At 27.5% G+C, this 13,943-nt stretch overlaps 1 protein-coding gene across 2 annotated transcripts in view; it reads right to left on the bottom strand.

Moving 5' to 3' along the window:
- LOC134837996 (transcription factor AP-2-epsilon) overlaps positions 1-13,050 on the bottom strand; it is a 39,476-nt gene extending 26,426 nt beyond the window's left edge. Inside the window, exon 1 of one of the 2 annotated variants that reach the window (XM_063853425.1) lies at positions 12,931-13,050. In XM_063853425.1, coding sequence (XP_063709495.1) covers positions 12,931-12,948 — 18 coding nt within the window. In that variant the 5' untranslated portion in view covers positions 12,949-13,050. Of the gene's footprint in view, positions 1-5,393; positions 5,473-12,930 lie in introns of those variants that run through there. The other variant, XM_063853423.1, reaches the window with a different exon arrangement.
- Between the last annotated feature and the right edge of the window lie 893 nt (positions 13,051-13,943).

Genomic DNA, 13,943 nt, shown 5'->3' with positions numbered 1-13,943 from the left:
TAATAATTATTACTTTAAAACTTATTTTTAATTATTAATATTTATTATTTATTATTAATTTTTATTATTAAAATTTTTATTTAAATATATAAACTAAAGTATGCAAAAATATATAAAAATAAATCTTATATTCTTTGCCGAAAATTAGCATAAGTACCGAAAGAATGCCACACAAATAACCCAACGCAAAATAATAAACAAAACAACAAATGCCATAAATTTACAAATAAATAATAATGATAATGATCTGGAAGTTTTTTTTTTCGTAAGTAAATTCATGCGGAATTTATTTTCTTTACACACAATAATAATGTAATACTTGCATTCCAATATGTATTTATGAACTAGCGTCTAATAAAATAATAAGAATCATAAATAAATAAATTTTAAAATATTTTCCTCCTTCCTCTCCTAGACGATATTCTAATCATAAATTCATTCATTTATTTTTTTTCTCTTTTTTTTCATTTCAATTTCATATCAAAATAGGAAAAAAAGAACACAAAAAAATAATAAAAGGAACGACGAAAGATGCATATTTTATGCAGTCTCTGTTATCATTTGCTGGATTTGCTTTCGGATTTGCTTTTATTTGTTTTTATTGACGTTATTTAAATAAATAAATAAATTGCGTACTACTCTAATGTAATAAAATTATTATTGGTAATGAATTTTGAATTTGAATAATTTATGAGCGTTGTGTTATTATTATGGTACATTTGCAAACACATGTTCTCATGTTACGTACATGCACACGGAAAATCTTAAATTGGTGATATATTTATGATTTAACATCGTTTGACGGTGTGTTTTGTGTAATGAATCATTTTTTCTTCGTCTTCTTCTTTTCTAGCAGGAAATATTTCATCTTAATTGTAATGAGGTTGATGATGAAGAAGAGGAATGAAATCAAACAGGTTCCTTTTTTATTTTAATTGAAGTCTTTTGATTTTTTTTGTGACCGTTATCATTTTTGTTGCAAAAGAATTTGATCGAACTACTGAATCGCGCGTTGATATAACAATAACATTATGCTGGTTATAACTTAATATTTATATATGATTATCGACATGTGTTCGGAAAAAGAAAAAAAAAGTAACGGCAGCAGCTTCTTGAATTGAATTATATAAATTTTCAGAGTTTCAAAGAATATTTCCGACAATTGTCCAGAAATAATCAAAAAATATTACAACAATTTGTATTTTATTACCTGCATATCATTGTACTATTTTTACACATATCAACGTATGAATGGCAGGCAGTCAACAAACAGTTAAAACAATGTCGATTCTCTTTCAACGCGGTGCAAAATGTGTAAATAATAACAAACACAAAAACAATGGACATACAGGTATCTAAGGTAAGGAATCGATTGAATAGCAAAAATTTGCATTTACAAGTTTGTTCGTACGAATGTTTCTCTCTCTGGCCAAATAAAGACAAAAGCGTATTAAATTGCGATTAGGTAAACTTGATTAGGAATAAGGTGAAATAGTTTTACAATAATTTTACATGTTCCTTTATTTTCTTTCTCACTTCACGTGAATCGACGTCGCGTTTAAGTGTGAAATAATTTTTGTACGGAGAGAAAAAAAAACTAACAAAAAAATGTTACGCGCGCAAAGATAGACTTTATAAGGCGAAGGTGTAAATTGTGTTTTAATTTAAATGAATTTAAATTTCTTATCGCGGGATCAATGGATTTTGCGGCTTGATGTGCCTATTTGCCGAGTAGTATTAACATGTTCGATTTTATTATGTTACTTTTTTTCTTCTGTGCTATAGTGTAATAATAATCAAAGTTAAATTAATGAATGACTGTTACAATGTTTGGATATTTTTTTTTTTCAAATTAAAAAGCAAGTACGAATCTCATCTGGCATCATGATAGACAAAAATAACTTGTATGGTCAGACAAACAAATGAAATGTTTCATATTTGGACAAGTAAATGTTGAAGCGGATAGCAGGTAAGGTTGATACAATAAGAAGAAATTTTACTTTATTTAATGATTTTTGAGTTGAAAATATTTTTTTAAAGTATGAATTAGCAAAAAAGCGATTTTCAAATTTTTAACGGTCATTTTTTGAATTGACATTTACAAATTTTTATTATTTTTAAATTATTTTAATTAAAATTAATAAGTTTTATCAAATTTCTTAAATTTCAATTTTTTGACAAATCTAAATTTTTAATTAAAACTAAAAATTTTAAAAATTAAAATATAAAAAATAAATAATTGATTAATTAAAAAAATTATATAAAAAATTAATAATTAATTTTAATTTTAATTTTTTTTTTAATTTTTCTTATTTATTTTTTTTATTTTGATTAATTTTTAAAGTTTTTAGTTTTTTTTAACTCAAATTCTAAATTTTGTAATTCAAATTTTAAAATTATATTTTTTTTCATGAATTAAATAAAAATTTCAAACATAATATGAAACAAATTTGATAATTTTACCAACCTATCCATCACTATCAGTTTATTAGATCTTTGCTCATGTTAAAAATTTCTCTCCGTCTACTACTTGTTCAGGTTCACTACTTCCAATCGACACATATATGATCAAAAAATCATATATGAATAGGTTAGGTATAAAAGAACAACGGTTTCAAAATTCTTTTTTTTTCGTTTTTTGATTATTTATCTCATAACATTTGCACTACTAGCTGACCCCGCTTCCAACACACACACGCGTTAAGTAAGCAAACCAAAGTGGTAATTGAGTACAGTGACTTTCAATACTATTGTTTGGTGAACCTGTTTAAAATGATTCGACTTATTGATAAGTGTTCATATATGAAAGAAAAAAAAATTGAACCCGTAAATTATGTTCGACTGCGATATGTAAATTTTGGATAAATAATGACTAGGCTAGATATCAGTTTTATCTTTCTCTTCTACTTATTGATAAATTATTAGTTGAACTCTCTTTTTCAATACGAATCAATACTAAATGGACATTGAATGGTAGCGAAATAATAGCACTTGTCGGAGTACAAAGTATTTCAATTGTGATGAAGACGAAGAGAAAGAAGAAGAAGTGTCATGATATTTTACTCAAAAAAACATTCCTCATTGTTCTCATTGTTGTTTGTTTCGCGATATTTGTTTGAAAGGCGTTGAGAGACGGCTCTGGATTTATGGTCCGTTCTTGATAATAATTTGCTGCGAGAAATATTCAAATATCCTTATCTCTCGTCTCGCGTTTATTCCACACATTAAGCGACTCGGGTAATTGCAAACTAGTTTCCATTCAAGATCATTTAAGTGATATCGACAATAAATCGAGGCAGACTTGGAGACTAATCATGACAAGAATAATTATGTGCCGCAACGATATCAATTTACTTATCGCAACGGTCACGGACAAGCCCTTTAAATATTGACTCGCTCGTAATTCAATCTTGTGTAAGGAAAAAATTCAATTTGTTAGAATTTTGATTGATTGAAATAACAAAGTGACTCACAATAATAACTGAATAACTTTGTATTGCTAATTACGGCATTCAATCATTTACATCCTCTTCGCGCTCATACTCATTAATTGGAAATGCGTTATCAATGAAACATGAAATTAACAGCTTACAACTGCATGTTTTGAAATAATCTGCCACGTACAGTGATAAATTCTTAAAGTTAAATGGTTGTGATTCGATTTGTCAGTTGCAAAGAAATTTCTTTCATAATTTCTGTAATTCCTAATATAGTCATTACTTAAATACTGTGCAGAATGTCAGATGTGTACGATCAGATAAATGCGCAACAATTAAACTACAAAGTAGAGTAAGTTGCAGGTTTTAACGTCGGATATCACGCGAAAAGATGGCAAACGTAATAATTGATTAGACAATGTAATGTAACTTCGTTTACACGTTTTGAGTGTTTCGTACTGTGAAAATTGCATGTTTCGCAATTAGAATATTTTTTTGCGAGACTGTAAAATCTATTAAATTATTTTTTTTGTTTTAATTTCAGGAAAAAAGCGAAAACATTTTTACCAAAGAAGTTTCACATGATTCAACAAGCGAAGATTCAGCTAAAAAATGGATGCATTTGGAAATGTCACAACAATTTGGAAAACGAAATAGCTTTAAATTATAAATTGAGTTGTAACAAAATTTCATGGTCCGGCTAATATTATCCCAACAAAGTACCATCAATTAAAATTTGCCAGAAGTAAAAATGTCAGTTTGACCACGGTAGTACATAGCAGATTGATATACGAAGGAACTGAACAACGTTTTATTCTAAACTATGAATGGAACATGATCAAATTCCAAAGGAAGTAGATGAGATTGATCCGCTTCTTTCAAAAGTTATATTACTAAAAGCCGCTTTGGAAAGTGTTCGGTAGAGTGTTCTAAAGCAACTACCCATGCTGTTTTATTAAGAGTTCTCAATAATTTTATAAAAAAATTCTACTATATTGACATAGAAACAAACAAAAACTATTAAAATTTTAATAATTAAGTCTATATATTTAGACTATTTTTTATAATTTGTTCTAAGTTCAAAGTTTCAACTAAAAGATCTCACTTTTTTGTTACAAATTTGTCAAAAATATGTCAAAAATTTTACTTAACTATTTGAAAGATATCGCACTAAAAATTTCAATTGCGAAACATAAATTTTCACAGTGCACTTCAGAGTGTCAGAGGATTTCGATTCACATTCTCACATTAGATATGTCACGTACCGTTTTTTCAATTGATTAATCTAGTTTAATTATCTTCTCCTTCTTACGTGAATGAATGAAATGAAATGTGAGAGTACATCTGTTGCTTGTCAACATTGCAAAAAAGCTTCAAATGATGCGTAAATGACGATCGAACTCTTTTTTAAAAATGATTTTATGAAAAAAAGATTGATCGATAAATAATTACTTTATCAAGTTATTTTTAACCATTTCCGGTGAATTTTTTGGAACCACGAACTTGTTGAACTAATGAATTGTTCTATTTATTAAGCCTCGAGGCGATATTTGCTTGAGCGATATCGATGTTCAAATAATTTCCCTTAACGAAATGTTTTTGAAAATTTCCTGTAGCGAGAACATGAACCACATGTTGAGGAGTACGGAAATGTGAAGAACCACAAGTGAGTGTGAAAATTGTTACAGTGCAATGAGTGTAAATTCGAACATTTTTTTCATTAAAGCATTTAGTGATCGTTGAAGTCTTTTGAAGATGGATTTTAATCCTGAATTAATAATTTTGCAAGTTTTTTACATTTTATAATTTCACCAAAAAAACGTTGAAATTTATGTATCTTGTCACTCGTTTATGTTTTTTGTCATGTTTTTTTTGCGCCATCACGAGGACACGCACTCACACACGCGAAATATGCAAATTATCGATTTTTTTTTCGTATGTCTCGTATTCACTTACCCATTGCGAAGTGGCATCATATGTGGTTGGTACACAACGGAATGTCATGCCTTTACAAGCAGACGCTGTTGCCGTTGTGTTTTTATATTTCGGGGCAATTTTGCTGCTGGCAGCTTGTGATGTTGTCGCGGAAAGGTTCTCAGCTGTATTATCAATACCGCCTCCTCCAATAATGTTTCCGCAGTCCGACGGCGGCGAAAAAAGTTTTTGGTACAGTTGAGCTTTGTCGTCTAGCGAACTAGTCAAGTTGTCGTTGTTATTATTGTTGTTGTTGTTGTTATTCGCGGCGAGATTATTGTTGTTGTGATAGCTTTCGTTGCTACTTTCGCCGCCACCGCTGCCGCCAATGAATGGGTGGTGTCGATACAAGTAGCAATCGTTTTTAATGTCGGAAATACCGTAGTTCGCAATGGTGATAATTTTACGGGAGACCGTTGACGACACGAAATATACGAGAAAATTCACACAAGTCACACGTGTTTGGGTGTAATTTGACGTGATAATTTACTTTAACACGTCTTTATGCTCGTGTGTGTAATGAACGAATGTCGTGAGCGAGATAAAAAAAACTCGGATGCATGCAACTCGGGGGGATAAATTCAATTAATTAAGGATGCCGTCTTACCTTGAACAAAACAAAAAACTTAGTTAGTGATAAATTTCGTAAAAAAAGAGCAAGAATAAAACGTGAAAAGCTGAATTTTTAACCCTTTAGGCAAGGTCAATGGCGTCTTGCGACTCTCATTAAAAAAAGCGCACATAAATTATTATTTAACTAGCAAGACCCACATTCATCGGGGAATCCCCGCTCGAGGCGATCATCCACCTTCATCTGCTATGTATTTATACGACAGCAGCGATGATGATGATGATGGTTTTTTTTTTGTGTAAAATATCTCAATCAATGAAATGAACCATTTTTGATCTACATTCATAACTCATCTCATAACTTTCCGTCTATACACACGAAAATTGTGATGCGCAAACTCACGCTGACTCTAGGTCAAAAGCCGATACGCTTTAAAACATTCACAATTCATAAAAATAAATGATTATCGTACTCTACTACCTCGAACTCGAAGAAGGTAATAAAACCTGGCATCTCTAAATAACTTTTAACATCTTGAAAGGCAACATATATCATCGTGCATTTGTTGTTTCTTTTTGAGGAAGTATCATTCCAAGCAATATTCATTCATAATTTTTTTGTGTTCTTCTTGCCTCCCATAACAGATAAATATGAATATTATTGCATTTTGCTGGACACCGAAAGGCGCTGAGCAGAGAGAAAATCTCATTTATTTTGCGAGAAGAGGAAATATTTAAATGATATTGCCAAAACATTAATGAAATATGTGAGTTATAAGGCGAACCGTTTCAATTTTATTGTTATTATAAAAAAAAGAATGAACTTGTGTTATGGTTTGGTTGTCTAAATATAAACTTTTTTTTTCATTTGCAAATGGAAAAAAGTAAGAGCAAGAATAAAAATTTAATTTTAAACTGAATATTTTTCATAGTAAAGTCAGTTACAGAAAGGAAGTGAATAAATTAAAATAAAAATTTGAAATGCATTCAAATTACAACAATTTTTTTTTTTGAATTTGCAATAAATCGCAACAAGTAGAAGATGCTTGATTGGAAGTTTATGATCGTTTAATTTTTTTTTTTTTAATTTAAAACATTTAAAATATTTTTTTTTTGTTAACACTTTTGTTCGTCTGAGAATTAAAGTTTAATTTAAATATCGATTAAATTTAATGAAAAAATAATAAAATAAATGATTAAAATTAATTAAAAAAGTAATTATTTAATATTTATATTTTTTATTTAATTTAATTAATATAATTAAGTGCAAAATTTTATTTATTTTTTTTTTAATTTTTATGTCAATAAAAATATTGTGCACCGAAAAAAAATATTAAACATAAAATGTCATGCATTTAAAATGCAAATCGATATTATTTAATCGCAATTTTGTGGGAAAAAATCTGACATACAAAGTTTCAATATTTTTTTCAACATGTCCCTGAATGATTGACAACTGTGAACAAATTTACATCATAAATTTCGATCCAGAACAAGTTACAAACGATTCTTGTTAATTGTATGATTTATTGTCACAACACTGGTTTATTACGAGCTGAATGACCTAAGAATAGAAGTTAATGACTCAAAATAAATAATTACCGGTATTAACTACCATTGTCCAATGATTTCGAGATAATTATCGTTATGATCTCACAAGTCAATAAATTGTCAGTTTTGTAACAACAAACACGAGTTATGACTCAAAAAGGCGATCACGCGATAAGTTATTCATGAAATATTGAAAAAAAAAACAAAGAAATTCTTATTTATTTTCAATCATCGTCATCATAGAGAAGAAGCTCAATGACACAAACTAATTTAAAAGGAATTTTCATTATTATTACTGGGCATCGTTGAAATTAAAATGTAAATAGATATTTATGTTTTTTTTCGTTCTTTGTCTCATCTGATGGGCAAGAGCGCGCGCACGCTTACATTACAGGCCTTATCTCCAAAGCAAGAAAAAAATGAAGAAGAAAAATAAAACACACTTACATTGATTATTATTACTTGCACACAACAACACAAAGTTATTATTGCACTCGGCATTATATTATTATTGTACATTTTTACAACAGTTTGTACACAAATGGGATGATCCTCGCACGTTTGGAGCACATTCCACATTTTTTTTGCTCCGTTTTTATTTTATTTTATTATTATTATTAAATGCTTAGTTATTGCAATAATGCATTACAAATGCAAAATAAAAAAAATGAGAAACGAAGAGGAAAGGAGATGAGTAATCTTCAACATTTGAAGGAAATTACCTTAAAAAATTGTAAGCAAAAATTTAAATAAATGCAAAACAATAAAGTCGAAGGAGGAAAGGACAAGATGAAAAGCAAGAAAAAATAAGCGGCGCACGTCTCAAGAATTTTATAATTATAATTTGCGAGTCCGTAATTTTTTTTTGTAGTTTGGACCATAAATGATCTTTGCTGGAACACGTGTGTTATTATTGAGGAATGTTCGATTTTATATTTATTTGTTAGTGGCTTGTCAGGAACGCCCGCATACTCGTAAAAAGATAAAAATTAAAGAAAATTTTTATTTATTATGCCCAAAAAAAAAATGACATGTTGCATTTTTTCGTTTGCATTTATTATTATTAATACTACGTTTGACAAATTAAATTACAAATTGCACTGAAACAAAACAAAAAAGCGAGAAACTCTTTTGCTTCCATTATTTTTTTTTGCTGTTTCTTCATTTATACATAAATACATGAAAGACGACAAAAAAAAAACTTGTTTCTTTTTTTGTGTCATTATTGTCAAGTCGTCGTAAAAATAATTGTTGCCACCAATAATCATACAAAAACAACAAGAACGAAATTTTCAAGCAAATGTTAAAAAAAATATTTATAAAATTGGAAAACCTGTCCTATTAATAATGATAATAATCATAACAACAAGCTTTAGCTTCATCCACCAACATTAAAGCAATCCGAAAAATCGAGTTTCTGCAATTATTCATGTTTATTTTTTTTATACTTTACTCGAAGGGTGAACTCACAAAATAGCAATTTCAATGTAATTAAGTTGCATGAACGGAGGTGTAAAATTAATAAGAAAAAAATGGTGTAATTTTATGCTTTAAAATCAATTAAAATACAAAAATGAAAGAAGTTGTTATTTATTATTATTATTAATGTTTGAATTAGTTCAACATAATAAAGCTTTTAGCCATTATTTTGTACGTTTAGTATATTATATAAGTTAAATGCATATTGTTTGATTGTTATTAGCTTGTAGGTTGTAAAAAAATACTAATGAGGTTCTCGTTAACTTTCAGAGAAATTTTTTATTTCCTCGAAAAGGAAGAAAATTAAGTGTTTTATTAGAAAATTGTTCATTTATGGTGTTTAAACATGCCTACTTACTACCGTAATGTAGATAATTCTAAGAGATAAAAACACTGTTGAAATTTCAATGAAACAAAAAATGTAGATAAATTATTTGAAGACTAATTTTGAAGTTCAAAGAACAGAATTTCTCTTAAATTTTTGATGTATTTTAATTTTTTTTTTATTTAATTTAATAATTAATTTTAATTAATTAATTAAGGCCGCTCCAAATGAAAATCCAAATGAAAATGTAATATTCTGAAATCTATTTTAAATTAGCAAATCTCAAAAAAGATAATTAAAAAAAATTTTTAAAAAATATTTAATACTTTTAAAAATTTTTTAAAAATTTTTGTCATTTTGTATGCAAAATAGTAAAATTTCAAATTTTGATTTTTTTTTTTTGTCATTATCGAGTCATATTTTTAAAAATTTTTGGACTTAATTTTTGATTTTCATTTGGAGCGGCCTAATTTTTAATTAATTTTATATTTAATAATTTTTAGTTATGTTTTTAATTTTTTTTTGACACAAAAATGATAATTTTAGAATAAAAATTCACGAAAATAATATAATTATACGAAAAATAGTTGAAATTTTAAAATTTTCACTATTTTTAAATCAAAACTTCAAAAAATACAAAAATTTGAAATTTTAAAATGTTAAAAGAACGAATTTTTAAATTTGACTTTGAAAGATTTTCATTAAGAGAACAATTTTTAAAATTTCTCTTAGCATTATCTACATTACGATAATATTATTTTATACAATAACTTTATTATTATTTTTTTAATATAAAATATAGAAAAAAATAAATAAATATGAATATTATGCAAAAATCTATCTCGTGTGCAGCAACAAGTTTGTTATCTTTTTGTCATTATCAAAATTTATTATTTTATGAATTTTATTCAATTTTTTTTATTCTCTTTTATTATCAATTGTTGTTTAAACATGCAATTGTTTCGCATTTTATTTCAATTTCAATAAAAAAAATAATAAATAAATAAATAAAATGCTGTTATTTTAGCTTTAAGCATTTTCACAGTTTTTAAATTTTTAACTTTTTATCCTTGAAAATTATTATTTAAAAAAAAGTTGATATATAACAATAAAAAATTTTTTTTTCGTCTTTCCCGGAAAAATGTATAACATTATATATAAAATTAAACAATCTCAGACAGCATCGTCGTCATCATCATCATATATGGAAAAAGATTATAAATTTTTTAACACCGAATATTTACTTGCTTTGGGGTAATTTTACCGCTATGATAAGGATCTATATGATGTGTGTGTGTATCCACAGCGCAATGGATAGACAACAAAAAATTAAATATATAATCAGCACAGACAGTTACCGTAGGCTTTATTTACTTCGCAGTTTGGCTCAGTTACGATGAACAAAAAAAGTTCAGACTTTAATATAAATAATATGAGCAGCATTTCAGGAGAAAAATGTTTGTTTACCGTTTTTCCTCCTTTTTTGTGTGTGTTTTATATTTTGACGTGTTCGCTTGATAAAGTTTTTATATATAAAATTTTTAATACATATTTAATTACTACCAAATATGTCTAAATAAAAGTTATGTTGAGGTTTTTATTGTTTTTCTGTCAGTTTCAAAATATTTTTCTTCTTTCGCGTTAATTTACTTGAGGCTCGGGGGCTTTGTTTTTTAGTTTTAACCTTGTAAGAAATTGTAAGAAAAGTAAAAAATTAGAAAATAATCGATATTCGCCACTGGAATTAGACTGAAACTAATGAGACGGCTAACGAATCATATCATTAGTGCACGAAAAATCATTATTTAAGGATTTATTTTGTGTGCGAAAAAATAATAAAAATAAAATAAAGATAAGAAATAATTGTGTAAAAACATATAATTTACAAATCATATATTTTTGCTACTGGTTCACGGTTTTTTTTTATTTTTTTTTTAAATCTCAGAGGAATTTTTTGAAATCTCGCACACGTACCGCAATAACAACAAGTGATTGATAATTAATGAAAATTATTTTTAAACTGCACTCGATCCCTCAGACAGAAACAGAACCAGAACCGCAATATTTATTATTTTTATTATTAATTTTTTCACTTTTGCTTTGTGCCTCACTTTTTGACTCTTCTCTCCTCGTTGAACGTAACATCCACGCATACTTCTATTCCCTTTGATTTGAAAATTATCCAATTTGGTGGTAAATTGGATTTTATGCGTATGAAATCTTGGCGTATGCGGAATGCAATATATAACAAAGTAAGTTTTTGGCATTATTTAAAAAAATAAAAACACGGAGGATGGATGCGATGATGGAATTTTAATACAAATTGTCTTGTGAGGAGTAATTTTTGTGGTACGTGTTCAACGAGCAAGAAAAAAAAAGATCAAGCATCAAGGAGGAGGAGGATGAAATTAAACAGTAGCCAAAAAATGAGAATTTTTGCTCGTTGTAATATTTATTATTATTAACCGTGCTTTGATTGCAGACTTTGGCACTTTATTAAAGAATTATTGGAATTTTTTACGTTTTTTTTTATTAATAATAATTGGTGCCTTTTTGCCGCATAAAATGTATGTTTAATGACTCATTCTATCGCAATGATCGACACAACAGTAGCTGAATGATGATGAAAGCATGATAAAAACAAACAGGTATGAAAAAGAAGTTATCATTAAAAAAAAAATGTATAATTTATTCATGTGTGTCTCTATTTTTCTTCCACAGGTCACTTTTATTACAAAACACGAGTTTTAATTAACGAAACAACTCTCGCGATGGATAAAAGTGTGCCTGCACTGATAATGATGATGGAATAGAATAAGAAAAAAAAAATATAAAACGGCAGTCCTATGAAATGAATGATGATTAAGGTATGATAATAATTGCCTTTTTTTCTTCATTTTTCTCTTGATATACAATTTGTGGGCACACATCGCGCAGGTTAAATCTTATTGCATTGTCTCTATTAATCTATCATTCGCACACGACAGACAAACTTAATTGTTTTTATTTGCAATTAAAGTTGCGGATTGCCATGAATATATATTAAGAAATATGCATGCCGCAATGACTTGTCCATTCGGGTGATTAATTAACATTTTTTTGCGCGATAGAAATTTCATTTAATTTCTAAATAGCGGTTTCCGGTGGAAATGTCATGTAGTTTTTTTTTCTTTGCGTAACTTGTTAAAAATTCAGCTTTTATCACATTTTTTATATTTAATATTAATTTTTATATTTTTCATATTTAAAAAAATATTAATTATTTTAAAAATAAATTATAAATAATTGTATAAAGTATTCAATCAAAAATATTTTTTTTTTGTTTTATTAAATTATTTTTTTTTTATTATTATATTATTTTATTTTTATTAAAAATTATTAAATTATTTAATTTGTTTAAAAAATAATAATATTAAAATAAAAAAAAAATATTTTAATATTATTATTGTATTTATTTTTTATTAAAAATTATTAAATTATTTAATTCAATAAAAATAATAACATTATCATTAATATTTTATAAATAATTATTTTAAATATTTTTTTTAAAAATAATATAAATTAATTTTAAATAAAAATATATTAAAAACGTACCATTATCATATCGCACATTCTTAATAATCCACTCTAATTGTGTTGCGTAAATTCTTTAAATTTCACTTTTTGTGTAATTTATTTATTTTTATTTTTGTTTCAAACTTGTTTTATTTTTATTATTTATTTTTTTTTTGTTTTAGTTGAATTTAGTTGATTTTTGAACTTTTACTCGTTTTCACTTTATTTTTATTTTATTTTTTTCAGAATTTTTGTTGTAAGAAGGGTTTTATAAGCTGGAGAGGCACTCATAAATTTAATAATTAAATTTTTGTGTTTTTTTCAGAAGTTTATAAATTATAAAAATTATGAAGAAATTTGAGATTCGTTTGGCACTTTTGGAAAAGGCTTTAAATAATATTTTTTCTTCACTTTTTATCGTTAATTTAATTGTTTCGCACGATTTTCTGTATTTTTCAGGTCTGATGCCTCGGCAAAAATTATTCGAGTGACAATTGCACGGAATTTCGGCAGCTCTGGGTGACGACAGTAGCAAAACAGTCGGAAGCCACACGTAAAATAAGGACCATGAGCGCAACAATATTTCGGAAAAACAAGCAAAATAAGTTATTGTTGCTGCTTTTCGAAAGGGAATATGTTATATTATATTATTTGATAATATTATTTTCGGTAAAAACGAGAGATATATTCCGAGAGACAGAGGTGCACACGACTTGTTCTGCGCAATCGATCGAAATGTACTAAAAAATGTTGTCTAAACGGCAACGGCTTGGGGGTATTTGATGCCTAAAAGAAATAAAGCAGGCAGCAAACTCCTCCTATGTTGTGACCGCCTACCGTTGTCCCACTGTGCCTCGTTATACGGCACAAACACACACACAATCGCACATTTTTCTCATTCCACTCGCGCCTTTTCGAGCACACAAATACAGCTACAATGGACGAAATGCGGTTGTGTGAGGTTGAACGGTTGCTGCCTGTTTGTGTCCATTTCGTATTGCGAGCACGTGGATGCTTGTGCTGCTCTTATGTACAATATTGCTCGATGAAAA

The sequence above is a fragment of the Culicoides brevitarsis genome, chromosome 1 (assembly GCF_036172545.1).
Source record: "Culicoides brevitarsis isolate CSIRO-B50_1 chromosome 1, AGI_CSIRO_Cbre_v1, whole genome shotgun sequence".
NCBI lineage: Eukaryota > Metazoa > Arthropoda > Insecta > Diptera > Ceratopogonidae > Culicoides > Culicoides brevitarsis.
This window is presented reverse-complemented; position numbering and strand designations above follow the sequence as displayed.